Source organism: Nicotiana attenuata, unplaced genomic scaffold, assembly GCF_001879085.1.
Source record: "Nicotiana attenuata strain UT unplaced genomic scaffold, NIATTr2, whole genome shotgun sequence".
Classification (NCBI taxonomy): domain Eukaryota; kingdom Viridiplantae; phylum Streptophyta; class Magnoliopsida; order Solanales; family Solanaceae; genus Nicotiana; species Nicotiana attenuata.
In genome coordinates, this window is record NW_017670822.1 from 28,857 (window position 1) to 42,669 (window position 13,813).

Genomic DNA, 13,813 nt, shown 5'->3' on the forward strand with positions numbered 1-13,813 from the left:
ACTCAATACGAAATTTAAACAAAAAATAGACTTTTGAAATTTATGTTTTAAACGTTTAAGGGGTAAAAATTTTGTAGGGCCATGGCATTTGTATACTTATAAAAGCTTCTCATTAAATATAAAGTGGATAAAATGAAGAATTTAAAGTTGAATTATTTTCAATTGCAGAAATGTGTCATTCTTTTTGGAACAAACTAATAAGGAAAGTGTGTCATATAAATTAAAACAGATGGAGTACATAACTTTAAATATTAAAACGAATGTTTTGTGCTATAATAGTCTTGTAAGTACGTGTAATTTTTACCGTTAATTAAGACTAAGATAATATATATCAAGCATGATATGAAAAATCTGGAAAATAAAGCAACAATTATTACAATGAATTAGTAGGCGTTTGGACATAAAAATTGTATATTTTGAAAAAAAGTAATATTTGAAGTTAAGTTAAAAAATGGTATTTGGAATTTGAAATTATGTTTGGACATGCATTTCACTTGAAAAATATTGTAATTTTGTGAGTGGAGAAAAAAAAATCTCAAAATTTTGAAAGAGTGATCAAAACCACTTTTCGGTTTTTCAAAAAACTCATTTTCGAAAAATTTCCAAAAACTTGCAAAATTTCATAGATAAACACATTTTTGAAAAAAAAAAAAAAAAAGAAAAAAGAAGCGTTAAATTGCATTGATAGTATACTCTAGAGTTAAATACATAGCAAGTCCGTTTTAATTTATGTGAATCAATTTGACTGGGCACGAAACTTAAGAAAAGAGAAAAGACTTTTAAACTTGTGTTGTAAAATAAGACACATATATTTTGTATGGCTATAAATCATTGCATAAAGATAAATTTTTCCAAATACGGAAAGATGTCATTTTTTTTAACACAAACTAAAAAGGAAATAAGTTTACATAAATTAAAACAGAGGAGTACTATTTAAGAAATTAGAGGCAGATGATCAAATTAACAATGCTTACAGGTCCAACCCTCTATATATACGTGCAATAAAACAAGTATAAGCAGGTTAGAGGGGCAACATGAATTCATTTATTTCCAGATATACATCATCAGTTATGATAATGAGTAATGGGTTGGGACTACATATATTCAATGTCATCAAGACTAAGTCAAGTCGTGAGGCTACTCAATAATAGTGGGTCTCAGACGTAGACAACACGTTAATATTCATCAGAATTCAGAAACCCTTCTTGTGTTTTAGACAATATTGAGAACTTTAACTACCAACTTTGTATTACTAGTATTTGTCTAACTTTCATGCTTTATATATAATAAATGTGTTGACATTGACATGATAAAGCACATTAGCAAGTAACCATTTAATTTCTCTCTTTTTAACTTTTTTATTTTATAATAGTGGTGTCCGAACAACTAATATGTAGGCAAATTCAACTATCTAAACAGTACAAAATTATAACACTGTCCACTAATATATATATATAAGGTAATTCTTCTTATCAAAGCAGCTTAGATTGACGGGAATGTAATATTTAAACTATAGTCTACTATGATTTTCACTCATTCTATTGACTGCAAGGTTTGGCGGACTCGTTTGGTACGTGGGATAAGGGATAATTAATCTCGGGATCAAATTTGAGATGAGTTTATCCCATGTTTGGTTTGGGATAAAATCATGGTATAATTAATCCTGAGATTAGTTATCCCGGGAATGTAGTGTTTTTTAAACGCTATGGAGGGTGGGATCAATGGCGGATCTACATTGAGGGTGCTTAAGCACCCATCGTTTTTTAGCCAAACATTATATTTCTATATTGAAAACTAGTAATTATATACAACAATATTGATTGAGCACCCAATCTTAAAAGTAGAAAGTCCAATTAAAGACAGTTGAGGATTTAAAAATTCTGGATCCGCCTCTGGGTGGGATAACTAATCCCGGGATTGTAGTATTTTTTAAATCCTATGGAGGGTGGGATAACTAATCCCAGAATAATTAATTACTCTCTCCGTTTCATATTATATGAGGTAGTTTGATTCGGCACGGAGTTTAAGAAAAAAGAAGAAGACTTTTGAAACTTGTGGTCTTAAAAGCTTAAGGGGTAAAAAGTTTGTGGGGCCATGACATTTGTATGGCTATAAAAGCTTCTTATTAAGGGTAAATGGGTAAAATGAAAGATTTTAAAGTTAAATTATTTCCAAATTTAGAAATGTGTCATTTGTTTTGAAACGAACTAAAAAGGAAAGTACCTTATTTAATATGAAACGAAGGGAGTATGAGATAACTTGTTTCCCAACCAAACGACCTTCGGTGCATGATCTCTCTCAACTTCCCTAAAGCGTGTAGAGGATTATTCAACTTGTCCCTCTTGGCAACTTCTTTAAATATATAACTTATAGTTGACAATGACATTAAAATTTTATTTTCCACAAAAATTTTAAAAATTGCTTTTTTTGAAGAAGACTTTGTCTAATTATGCTAAACCTAATCAAGTTATTAATATTCTATTTACGATTAACACCCTCTATGGTCAACTATTATCATGAAAAATGTTCAATATTTGATGCCTGTGATGAAGGGTTAACCAGCTTGTAAAGAGTTATAAAAGTAATTTGTTGACTTTTTTGGGCATATAAAGACCAAGTAAACTCAACGTGGTCGTGATTTTTATCCTTCCATTATTTTATATAGGTGAAAAATTTGAAGTTGGAGGTCAGTCATTGTGCTTAAATGATGTGAACAAAATAAAATAAAGATTTCACGTAGAACAAAGTTGTGTGGGAGGAAGTAAAAGTATGTATTTTTAAAACTTAGTCAGTGAGTTGGCTAAATGAATTAAACAACCCCTTATTGATGAATAGTAGTAGTAAATGCAACAGATAGCTGTCTTTTGAGAGATATTGTGGTCGTGGGGAGCAGAACTTGAAAAGGGATTTGAGGTTGAAATTCTCTTCTAGCTTTTGTAGAGGAGTGTTTTTCTTGAACTTTGTCACATGGTAGTTTCTCTGGCAATGAGAATTCAGCTTTGTTTTCTGGTTGTTTGGATACATATTCTGGCAATAGCAGCATGGACAAATCCTGATGATTGTAAGTTGGTTGTGTTCTTCTATCAAATGTTTCTTACTTAGTTTACAGAAATACTTGATTATCTGTGAGTACTGGTGTTCAAATCTTAGCTTTCATTCAGAACTTGTCCCTTTAGGTGATTTAGAATTCTGATTTTAGAGAAATCTTTGAATGAAATGGTCGATTACTTAATTTGTTCAGTATCAGAGAGATGGAAGAGGATCAAGAATATGAAAATGCTGCTCTGAGTTCCAGGTGTAGGACTATAACGTCTACGCTGGAATTGGAAATGGTTTGGTTTTGGTTAATCCCTAAGGAAACACTAAAGGCAAAATGATTTGCAGTCTAATATACAGTGTCTTGCTTCCATTTTTTTTTTCCTCAAATAGGCACTTGAATGGATTTTGTTATTTTCTTTTTTCCCCTTTAAGAAGCTGTTATTGCTTCGACTTTCTGTTAAGCTGGAATATATTGTGGATAGAAGAGTTTTTTATAGGCTTAAGTTGATAGTTTTAGAAGGTTTCATAATATAGTATAACTGGTGTGAACTTTGCATCCTTCCGATTTTTCTTCTCGGATAGGTCATTGTGAATTTGAGCATTTTATGTTGTATTTTCGTGTTGTATAGTTGTTTGGAAAATATTCAATGATCTTGTCTGTCTTGCTCTAATATGCAAATAAGGCAACTAAGAGAATTGCTCTAGTAAAATGTATCCAATTCTTGATTCAGTGTCGAGACCTATTTAGAAGTTTCTAGTGGAGAAGAACTGATTTAATATTGTATTCAGTTGCTGCACTACAGTCTCTCAAGGATTCATGGCAGAATGTTCCGCCCAATTGGGCTGGAGCAGATCCCTGTGGGAGTCAATGGGAAGGAATTGGATGCAGAAATTCACGAGTGATTTCTATGTAAGAATTCAACGCGCCTCGCATTATCAACTACATCAATATTTCATACTTGTAAGGTTGATGTCATCGATCTTTCTCAAATTTTCAGAACATTATCAAGTATGAGTTTGAGTGGTCAGCTATCTGGAGATATTCAAGGATTATCTGAATTGCAGACTTTGTAAGTCTTTTCCTGCATTTCCTTTTTCTTATGACTGAGCAATACTTTGGGATGACTTGTGAAGCATAAAGCCAATTCTCATTATTGACTGCATTTTATAGGGATCTATCATACAATAAGGAGTTGAAAGGACCTCTTCCTCAGTCTATTGGAAAATTGACAAAGCTATCAAATTTGTAAGTGAATGTGAATAAATGTCATACATTCATTTACCAGCTAATCTCGTGATAATATGCTGATTTTTTTTCTTAATTTGATGACAGGATCCTTGTTGGTTGTGGGTTTTCTGGACCAATACCAGACTCCATCGGATCTCTGACACAGCTCGTTTTTCTGTAAGCACTCTACTCTTATCACTTTGAACAGGAGACCAATCCGCGACATATTTTACCAGAATGCAAGGAAGTTCAGTCCCCTATTTGGTTTTAGTTGTTTGCACTGTACAGAATATGTTGGATCAGGGAATTGAGGTTCATATCAGCTTAAACTATGATTCTTTTAGCATTATAAAGATACATAGTATAAGCATCTTGAACAAATTTGTCATATATGAGCTGCTTAAAATAAGATCTTTATGTGTGCTTTTGGTGCTGTATCATATTTTGGTCCATCTCTTGCACAAGCAATGCACTTCTAAACAGAGAAAACATTTCATGGGGAGTTTATCAGTACTGCTATATATTCTTGTGTTTATACATCATCAAATCCAAATAATTGTGTTTTTACCATATCTATCTGTATATGAAACTTCAATACCTTCTTCTGGTATGCACTCTAAAACAGCCCCATTTTGTATTATGCAGATCTTTAAACTCTAACAACTTTAATGGACGAATACCTGCGACCATTGGCTATCTGTCAAAGCTTTATTGGCTGGATTTAGCTGACAATAAGCTTACTGGAACACTTCCAGTCTCTAGTGGGAGCTCACCTGGTCTTGATATGCTTCTTCACACTAAACACTTGTACGCATCTGCTTTATTTGTTATTGTCTTTTATCTCTCAACTGTATTTTCTAAGATTATTTACATCACTTCACAGTCATTTTGGGAAAAATCAGCTATCCGGTGAAATTCCAGCTCGACTTTTCCATTCTAATCTGACTCTGATTCATCTGTAAGTAATTTTTGGAAAAGTAGTCTGAATGAATTAGTACATTCGTAAATTTTTGAGACACTCACTAGTATTTAGCTTACCTTTTGATAGTCTTGTTAGTGCATGTTTTTGCTTCTGAGAGTAATCATGTAAGAGAGGCTTCAGGCTTGGTAATCATATCTTTATGGAGTTCATATGTTTCTTTGGATGACATAGCACAGACCAATGTATGACTAGGTGAACCTAAGCAAAATGGTCCTGGCCATTGCCCAAGTTACAGAGTGATAGCCCGACGAGTCTTTCTAGGATGTGTTGAAATAGAAGAGTTAAAGAAAAGAAAAATATAAAGAAGGGTCCTGACAAATCCCTTTTTTTCCTTATCATGTACTTCATCTACATTTTGTTTTGTTAAGATTCTACATATGATAAGTTACCCCCATAACTATAGCAATTAATATTCCTCCTGATCATACTTTCTAGTTCCTCATGCGCGTATGTTCTAACTTCTAGGCTAGTGGAGAACAACAAGCTTACTGGAGAAATCCCAGACACATTAGGACTTGTCCAGACTATGGAAGTGCTGTAAGTATTGCTATCTTGTGCTTTGCTTTTATAATCTAGTAATGTTTCTTACTGTCTATACAAAATGAGTTTTTGTGAACTAAGCTACTGTGCTTGCAACAGTCGTCTTGACAGGAATTCATTAAGCGGATCTGTGCCACAAAACCTCAACAATCTCACACATGTCAATGAACTGTAAGTAGAAAATGAAACAATTTTCTGAACCTATCTTATGTCCTTATGATTTCCTGATGTAGCATGCTTTGACAATGTATCACAGCCACATATCAAACAATAATTTGGATGGTCTTTTGCCGAATCTCACTGGCATGAATGTACTCAATTACTTGTAAGTTGCTTATCGTAAGAACTGTGCCTTGATCCCTTTGAGTTGATAATTGATTATTGCTCATAACTGTGCTGTAACTTTTTCCCCCAATTTATTTGTTACTTTTTCGGAGAAAAGACAATTTGTTAATCTCACTATCATGATGTGGCACTTAATTTTGCAGGGACATGAGCAATAATTCATTTAATGCATCAGATTTTCCATCATGGATACCAGACCTGCAATCTTTGACAACAGTGTATGTTCTCTTTCTCTCTCTCTCAATGTGTATGTGTGTGTGTATGCATTTCCATGAGCAGGTGCATGTGTGTACTGTGCTAGTATATGCCTTGAATACGGGCAGTTTTTATTTGTCTCATTTACGGTTTCAATTCCCAGAAGTTCTTTTTAACCTAATACATGACCTTGTATTGACAGGGCAATGGAAAACACAGGACTCCAAGGATTAGTTCCAGCTAAATTATTCAGCCTTTTCCAGTTGCAGACTGTGTAAGTGTCCCTATAACTTTGTGTCTGTTGTATTTCATGGAACTTGGTTTTATAAACGATAGAGATTGAGTATGCTGAGATTTGATGACAATGCACTCATTGCTTATGACAGCAATATGAGGAAAAACAGACTTAATGGCACACTTGAAATTGACTCCGCGTATAGCAACCAGTTACAACTCATTGATATGCAGAGCAATCTTATTGATTCATTTACTCAAAGACCAGGATATCCCTTTCAGATCTTGTAAGCTCTCTTCCTTGTTTTTTTAAACGTCTAAGCCTATTCGGCCATATGATTATGTTCTACGCTAAACTTGACTGTATCATGTTTATTACCTTATTTTGTTACTGTTTTCCTTTGCAGACTTGCTGGTAATCCTGTCTGCAATGAAGGAACAACACAAACTTACTGTGTCCAAGCTCAACAAGCTGATTCATATTCTACTCCACCAGAAAATTGCTTGCCAACTGAGTGCAGCTCCGATCAAATTTCTAGTCCTACCTGTAAATGTGCTTTTCCATATACAGGCAACCTAGTCTTCAGAGCTCCTTCCTTTTCCAACTTAGGAAACAAAACTACTTATGAGACTCTCCAAAAATCTTTGATGCTTTCATTCCAAAACCTTCAACTGCCTGTTGACTCAGTTTCCCTCAGTAACCCTACAAAAAATTTAGATGACTACCTTGTAATACACCTGCAAGTTTTTCCTTCTAGCCAAGATTTTTTCAATCGAACTGGAGTTTCTGGAATAGGTTTTGTGCTTAGTAATCAGACTTTCAAGCCCCCGTCGACATTTGGACCTTTCTTCTTCATTGGTGAAGGCTATAAATACTTCGATGGTAATAGAACTTTTCGAGATCTATTTTTCCTTCTCCTTTTTTTGGCTCATTTCTCTTCTCCTACTTATATATGCTATCTAATCTAGAATAGTAGAAATTTGGTGGGTGAAAAACCAACAAATATTTGGTATTGATGATTAAGTTTTCATAAACTTGGTTTGACAGAAGGATTTACTCTTCCTTTGAGGACTTTGAACATGAAGAGCAATTACTATAGGTCCGCTGTTTTGATTATTATATCAGTTTTATTTTAAGTATTCAACTTAAGAAGTACAAGATTCTGAAAAATGTATCGATCCTCTTGATGGTAAAAAATTAGTTAGCATACATGTGATGGATCAATTTCCATTCTTTGTTCCTATGTTTCTGTTAAGAGTTTGTGTAAACTCTAATGAACTTATCAATAACTTATTTTTTTTAAAGACACAGGTTTTTCTAATCGGTGGTCAAAAAACTTAATTCATTAAATGACTGCTAGGAATTTGAATTATTTGTTGGAACATTATGAAGCTCTCTGCCCTATCGGGGTAGGGATAAGGTCTGCGTACACATTACCCTCCCCAGATCCCACTTTTGTGTGATTTTACTGGGCAGTTGTTGTTGGAACATTATGAAACTTGCATCTTGTGGAAGTTGAACTTAGATAGTTATAAGTCTGAGTATTCTGTTCTCTAGGTGCATCCAGTGGATCACACAAGTCATCTAGTACAGGCATTATCATTGGAGCAGCAGTTGGTGGTTCTGTCCTTGTAATTTTAGCACTAATCGTTGGTCTTTATGCTTTCCGGCAAAAGAAAAGAGCTGAAGATGCTGATAGGAGGAATGATCCTTTTGGTAAGATTTGGAACTAACTATTTCTTCGTTTACCTATTACTTCATCTTATGGTGGTTGTTGCTATCTTTCTCTTTAATGCAGCATCCTGGGACTCAAATAAACAAAGTGGTGCTGTTCCACAGTTGACAGGAGCAAGATTTTTCTCATTTGAGGAGCTCAAAAAAATGACAAATAACTTTTCAGAAACTAATGATATTGGATCTGGTGGTTATGGCAAGGTTAGCTTTCATTGGCTAGGTGCACCCTCTCCCAACCCCCATCCCCCAACCAACACCACCGTAAAAAGAATACTGAATGATATTTCTTAAGGCATAGTCTACCATTTCAGTAAGAAGGTGTTGGCAACAATTTAAACTGAATTAATTTATAAGTGTGGAAGTTACATCCTGCAGGTTTACAGAGGAACTCTTCCAAATGGACACCTGGTTGCAGTTAAAAGAGCTCTACAGGGGTCTATGCAGGGTGCACTTGAGTTCAAAACTGAGATAGAACTTCTCTCAAGGGTTCATCACAAGAATGTCGTTGGCCTTGGTGGCTTTTGTTTCGATCAAGCTGAACAGATGCTGGTGTATGAGTATATTCCTAATGGCACCTTAAAAGATGGTCTTTCAGGTATATCTTGGTCCCTACCATTCTCTTTCACCATTATTATGAGAAGACTATAGAGAGGTTCATGCTGAATTGGCTATCCTACATTCTCGGAAGTCCAAGAATTTATTTAAGATTAGTTGTTGCAAAGTAGTCATTAACAAAGAAAACCAATTTCTTAAATAGGAGTGGAAGTACTGGACCATTTTCACTGAGATATGGAACATGTAATTTGGGCATGAAACTCCGTAAAATCTCCAACCATTTTGCTTCCTGTTAAGTTCTATTTAGAGAACATTAGACTATGTTTAGGTAGAATCAGAAACATGTTCATCAACTAGCACCTTAGACTTTTCCTTCTTATTGATTCTTTGAAACTAGCTTCTTCTAACCTCATCAAAGGGAAATGTGCCTCTGGAGAATATAATTGAATTTATACTTGTAGGCAAGACTGGAATCAGGTTAGATTGGATGAGGAGACTGAAGATAGCCCTTGGAGCAGCCCGAGGTTTGCAGTATCTTCACGACCTTGTTAATCCTCCTATCATACACAGAGACATCAAGTCCAACAACATCTTGCTGGATGAACGCTTAAATGCAAAAGTTGCTGATTTTGGTTTGTCCAAGCTTCTAGGTGACTCTGAAAGGGGTCACATAACCACTCAGGTCAAAGGAACAATGGTGAGTAAATATTCTCTTCATGCCTGCCCAAACTTGTTTGATTTTAGAATATTGTATGCTTATATCCTAGCATTTTCTGATGTTCACAAGTTCAGAAATTGTATTGTCTCGATAATTTCTAGTCAGCAGGAACCATTACAAACACTATTTCATTTTATAACAAGAACCCTCAAACTCCTCCTTTCTCATTGGCCAGCCACCTCTCTCCACAAACAATGAGTAAATAAACACATAGGAATAGGGAAGTATGAAAACAAATTCTCCTTTTCACAAATTCTCTTAAGTTAGCAGACTTGGAAGTAACGATCCTTGAATGTTTTGATCACCAAATTCAGGGAGATGTACCTGAATATTATATTACAGGTTGTAGAAGCTAATATTTGATGATCACATAATGATCTGTCCGTGAAGTAAAATAAAGTTAGATCCTTGAGAAGATTGTGCCAGTAATTACTCATAATTTATGTTCTTCTGATGGGTGCCATTTACTTCTTAGGGCTACATGGATCCTGAATATTACATGACACAACAACTGACTGAGAAGAGTGATGTTTATAGCTTTGGAGTGGTACTGCTGGAGATTGTTACAGGAAAAATTCCTATTGAAAAAGGAAGATATATTGTCAGGGAAGTGAGGACTGCAATGGACAAGACAAAAGACATGTATAACCTTCACGAAATTTTGGATCCTGCTGTTCGCTCAGGTGCAACTCCTAAAAGCGTAGAGAAGTTTGTGGATCTAGCAATCAAGTGTGTTGAAGAAGAAGGAGCCAAGCGGCCTACAATGAGTGAAGTGGTGAAAGAGATTGAGTATATTATGGAGATCGTAGGACTGAACCCGAATGCAGAATCAGCTTCCACTTCAGAAACATATGAAGGAGCAAACAAAGGACTTCATCCTTATACTGATGAAAGTCTGTTTGTCTATAGTGGGGCATATCCACCTTCAAAGTTAGAGCCCAAGTAAGATCAATGTCTTAACGGGTTTGCCCAAAGTTGAAACATTGGATCACACATAATATGCCATTGCCTGTTATTTGTGTACAAATTTGAGAGAATGTAGAATGAATCAACTATTTGTTGTTGGCATGAATTATTTTACTACAAAGAAGAATGTTCTGGAGGTCCAACAGCGCGACTAGAGAAGATACTAAATTTTTTTGGAAACATTTATTTTTACCTTCTGTAAATTGTGCAAGCTCTTTTTGATCTCAATTAGGATGGTCATTTGTATATGAGAATCTATTTTTCCATACTAAAACAAGTTGTGCATCCAATATTGCATCTTTTACCTTAGTTCTTTTTTATAGAGCTATTTGTGAGATGTTGACAGGAGATCAATTTCACATCATCATTGTCTTTTTGCAGTAATTTGTGGTGATAGAAGCAAGACGAATTGATAACTGTAGATAATAAAATTCCTCTTTCAATTGTTCCGATGATTCTATCATCTTGTATTCTTTCAGTTGCACTACAAAAATGAGAAAAAAGGGGAAACTAACCAGACAAGGTTGGTAACTTGTACTAGAGTCCGTGGAATTAAACTTGCCATCAGTTTACGAACTATCTAAAGGTTCAACAACTAAGTACTTTAGGACATTGGTTTCTCTAACAAAGCGGAGAAATACCACTCATTTTTATCAATCCCTCGATCGAGCTTCATGCCAGCATTCCACCTCAGTTTCTTGAATCCAACGCGCTCCAGCATAGGAACATAAGTTGCATTCAACTGTGTTCCCAGGCAGAAGAAGTGATCCAACCAGAACAGTCCTCCTGGTCTCAGAACTCTGTATATGTCATACATAATTAACTCAAGCATGGTATCCGGGATCCAGTTGCTCAAAATATGCATAGAGTGCACGATATCCAGAGTATTCTGGAAAAAAGGAAGCCTTTGGGAGACACCAACGTGCATCGATATCAAGCCCCTGGATGCAATGAAGCTGTTGAATGGACCATCCAAATTCATGGAAGTGGTGACAATGGTTACATTCCTTTCCTTCATCCTAGCAGCAAATGTACCCACGCCTCCTCCTATATCAAGTCCAATGCGGATTGTGCCCTGACGTCTTGTTGCCATAACCTGATCCATCCCAAAATCAAGACCTCCATTGTCAAATTGCCACCTTGTTTTCTCTCTAAATTGTAAGTCAAAGCAGTCTTTACAATCATAGAATCCTGGAAACTTCCTTCTTTCTATCAAACAACTGTAGTTTTTACAAGTATATGGATCCCAAATAATACTTGTATCTGGTGGTGTAGACCACAGACTTTTTGGCAATGGAATTGGTTCGACATAACCAGCAGGCGCTTTAGGATGGCAGCGCCTTATTGGAAGTGGCTCACAGCCCTTGAGCATTAGCCTTTGCGCGAAAACATCATCAACAGGACACTCCTTTCCAACATTATATGTCATGTACTGTGCTAAATCTTCTTTATACATCAGACAACCTCCTCCAACAGAGGGATAAACCTCATCTATCCCTGATCTTGGCGAGAGCCCGAGTGGAAGCTTGTGAGGGCCTAAACCAAGCTTAGCTTCTTTTGACAAATCATCAAGAAGATCATTGAAGTTTAGCAAGCTGGAATCCGCGGTCCTGTTTATGGACTGGTTAAGGAGGTTAAGTTGAGCTAGAAGTTCAGTAACAAGTTGGTTAGTAGACTTGAGCTGCAGATGCAACACTATGATTTGGGATCGACTCGTTTCGAGTTCATTCTTAGTGGCATTGAGCTCTTGCAAGAGAGAAGTAGAACCAAATGAAGGGAAAGGAGAATCATTAATAGTGTTCTTTAAAATAGGATGCAAGTTGAGAGAAGGACCAGTGAAGATGTAAATAGTAAGAAGATTGGTTAGGATAATGAGGACTAGTAATTTGAGCTTGTACTTGGTTTGATCATTGATACTCTTATGTGTTTGTTTTTTAGGCAAATGGTCATCTTCTGCACTTCCCATTTTCTCTCTATATATAAATACTAATCTTTCCTTTATCAAAGATTTGTGTTTTTAAAGGAAAGTAAAGGGAATGGAATGGAAGGAGAAGATGAAGAATTTGATCAGTACTTAAAACGAGGAATGCTTCAATGTTTTTGGGATGCTGTTGTAGTACAAGAAAGTTTTTGTTTTTGTTTATTTCTGCTGTTATTTTATTGAAGATTAAAGCTCAGATTTCACTTTGACGATCTGTGCAATTAAAGGACTTTGTTCATTGTAATACGCCGTTTTATACGTTCGAGAATGACTTTTGTATTGCTGTTTTAATTAGTCGGTTCCCTGGAAAAAGAAAATAGTCATTGAAAACAAAGATCTGATTGAATTCAATGGATTTAATATATATGTGTACAAATGTTTTTTACACTGTTAATTATTTAACATGCTAGGTAGGTAACTTAGTGGAGTCTTTGTCTTTGTTTTTTGTTAGGGATTTTTACATTGTTGTTCCCTGTTTAGAAATTAATCTCATAAATAATAAAATTCTTTGTTTATTCCAAAAATAATAGAATTTCTCAAAATATTGTATAATTATGTTCTTTCCCCTACCCAAAAAGAAAAAAACTACTCTAGTAGGTGGGAGAGTCCAGCTATAAACTCCGTCCCCCCACCCCCCCCACCCCACCTGTCACGACCCAAACTCTGCCCCGGTCGTGATGGCGCCTCTCGTGAAGATAAGGCCAGCCAGACCATTCCAGAACACCTCTTTTAAACAGTTAAACAGTTCATAAGCAGTTTAAATATGATCTCATGATATTAATTAGCAGAAATACAACCCATCACAGCCCTAATCGGGGTGTCACAAGTCACGAGCATCTATTAGAGTGTAAATCCAACTACAAGGTCTAAAATACACAAAATCGGAATAATGAATAAAAGAGAGGAAAACGGTGTTGCGGACGCTGGCAGTCACCTCGCTAACTCCTATAACTCTGCCTCTGATCAGCCAAAACCCGCTAACGGGTGGATAAATACCTGCATCTGCACACGAGGTGCAGGGAGTAAAGTGAGTACCCCCAACTCAGTGAGTAATAAAGGTAAATAATAACTGAGCAGTAAGAAATCACGTAAGGCAAATCATCATGCTGTATAGAAGCAGTATAAAACCCCTAGAGAAAAAGCAGTGAAGCTGTGAACTCTTTAGAAAACATCTTAGCTCAGTTCAAACCTCTTTTGAAAATGACTTATTCAACGGTTATGCGAATAAATGCAAAATAATTAGTGCAGATAAGCACATAAATCCGCCCCTCGGGCACAACACTCACTCATCAGAT

The 13,813-nt window shown here is 35.7% G+C and overlaps 2 protein-coding genes across 3 annotated transcripts; one reads left to right on the forward strand and one right to left on the reverse strand.

Annotated features, from left to right (window-relative positions):
* The first annotated feature begins 2,641 nt into the window (after positions 1 to 2,641).
* On the forward strand, positions 2,642 to 10,846 carry LOC109243664 (probable leucine-rich repeat receptor-like protein kinase At5g49770). Of its 2 annotated transcripts, XM_019410624.1 has the most exons (19): positions 2,642 to 3,061; positions 3,829 to 3,949; positions 4,038 to 4,109; positions 4,211 to 4,285; positions 4,373 to 4,444; positions 4,913 to 5,074; positions 5,151 to 5,225; positions 5,715 to 5,786; positions 5,889 to 5,960; positions 6,046 to 6,114; positions 6,278 to 6,352; positions 6,532 to 6,603; positions 6,716 to 6,850; positions 6,971 to 7,446; positions 8,122 to 8,280; positions 8,363 to 8,499; positions 8,674 to 8,893; positions 9,315 to 9,550; positions 10,047 to 10,846. In XM_019410624.1, exons 1-19 carry the CDS (start codon positions 2,968 to 2,970, stop codon positions 10,515 to 10,517), a joined length of 2,865 nt encoding a protein of 954 aa, XP_019266169.1. In that variant the 5' UTR covers positions 2,642 to 2,967; the 3' UTR covers positions 10,518 to 10,846. The 2 variants fall into 2 exon arrangements, with proteins under 2 accessions (XP_019266169.1, XP_019266170.1); XM_019410625.1 differs by lacking the exon at positions 5,151 to 5,225.
* Positions 10,847 to 10,956: 110 nt separating this feature from the next.
* On the reverse strand, positions 10,957 to 12,708 carry LOC109243665. The gene has a single exon (XM_019410626.1). The coding sequence runs from the start codon at positions 12,501 to 12,503 to the stop codon at positions 11,142 to 11,144; it is 1,362 nt and encodes a 453-aa protein (XP_019266171.1). The 5' UTR covers positions 12,504 to 12,708; the 3' UTR covers positions 10,957 to 11,141.
* Positions 12,709 to 13,813: the final 1,105 nt, after the last annotated feature.

What these genes read in the sequence shown, in the direction of transcription:
- LOC109243664 (XM_019410624.1), top strand. Translation starts at nt 2,968, where the DNA reads ATGGTAGTTTCTCTGGCAATGAGAATTCAGCTTTGTTTTCTGGTTGTT. An exon ending in ATGAATGTACTCAATTACTT is followed by an intron (nt 6,115 to 6,277) that starts GTAAGTTGCTTA and finishes TTAATTTTGCAG; the next exon opens with GGACATGAGCAATAATTCAT. An exon ending in CTTAAAAGATGGTCTTTCAG is followed by an intron (nt 8,894 to 9,314) that starts GTATATCTTGGT and finishes TTATACTTGTAG; the next exon opens with GCAAGACTGGAATCAGGTTA.
- LOC109243665 (XM_019410626.1), bottom strand. Translation starts at nt 12,503, where the DNA reads ATGGGAAGTGCAGAAGATGACCATTTGCCTAAAAAACAAACACATAAG.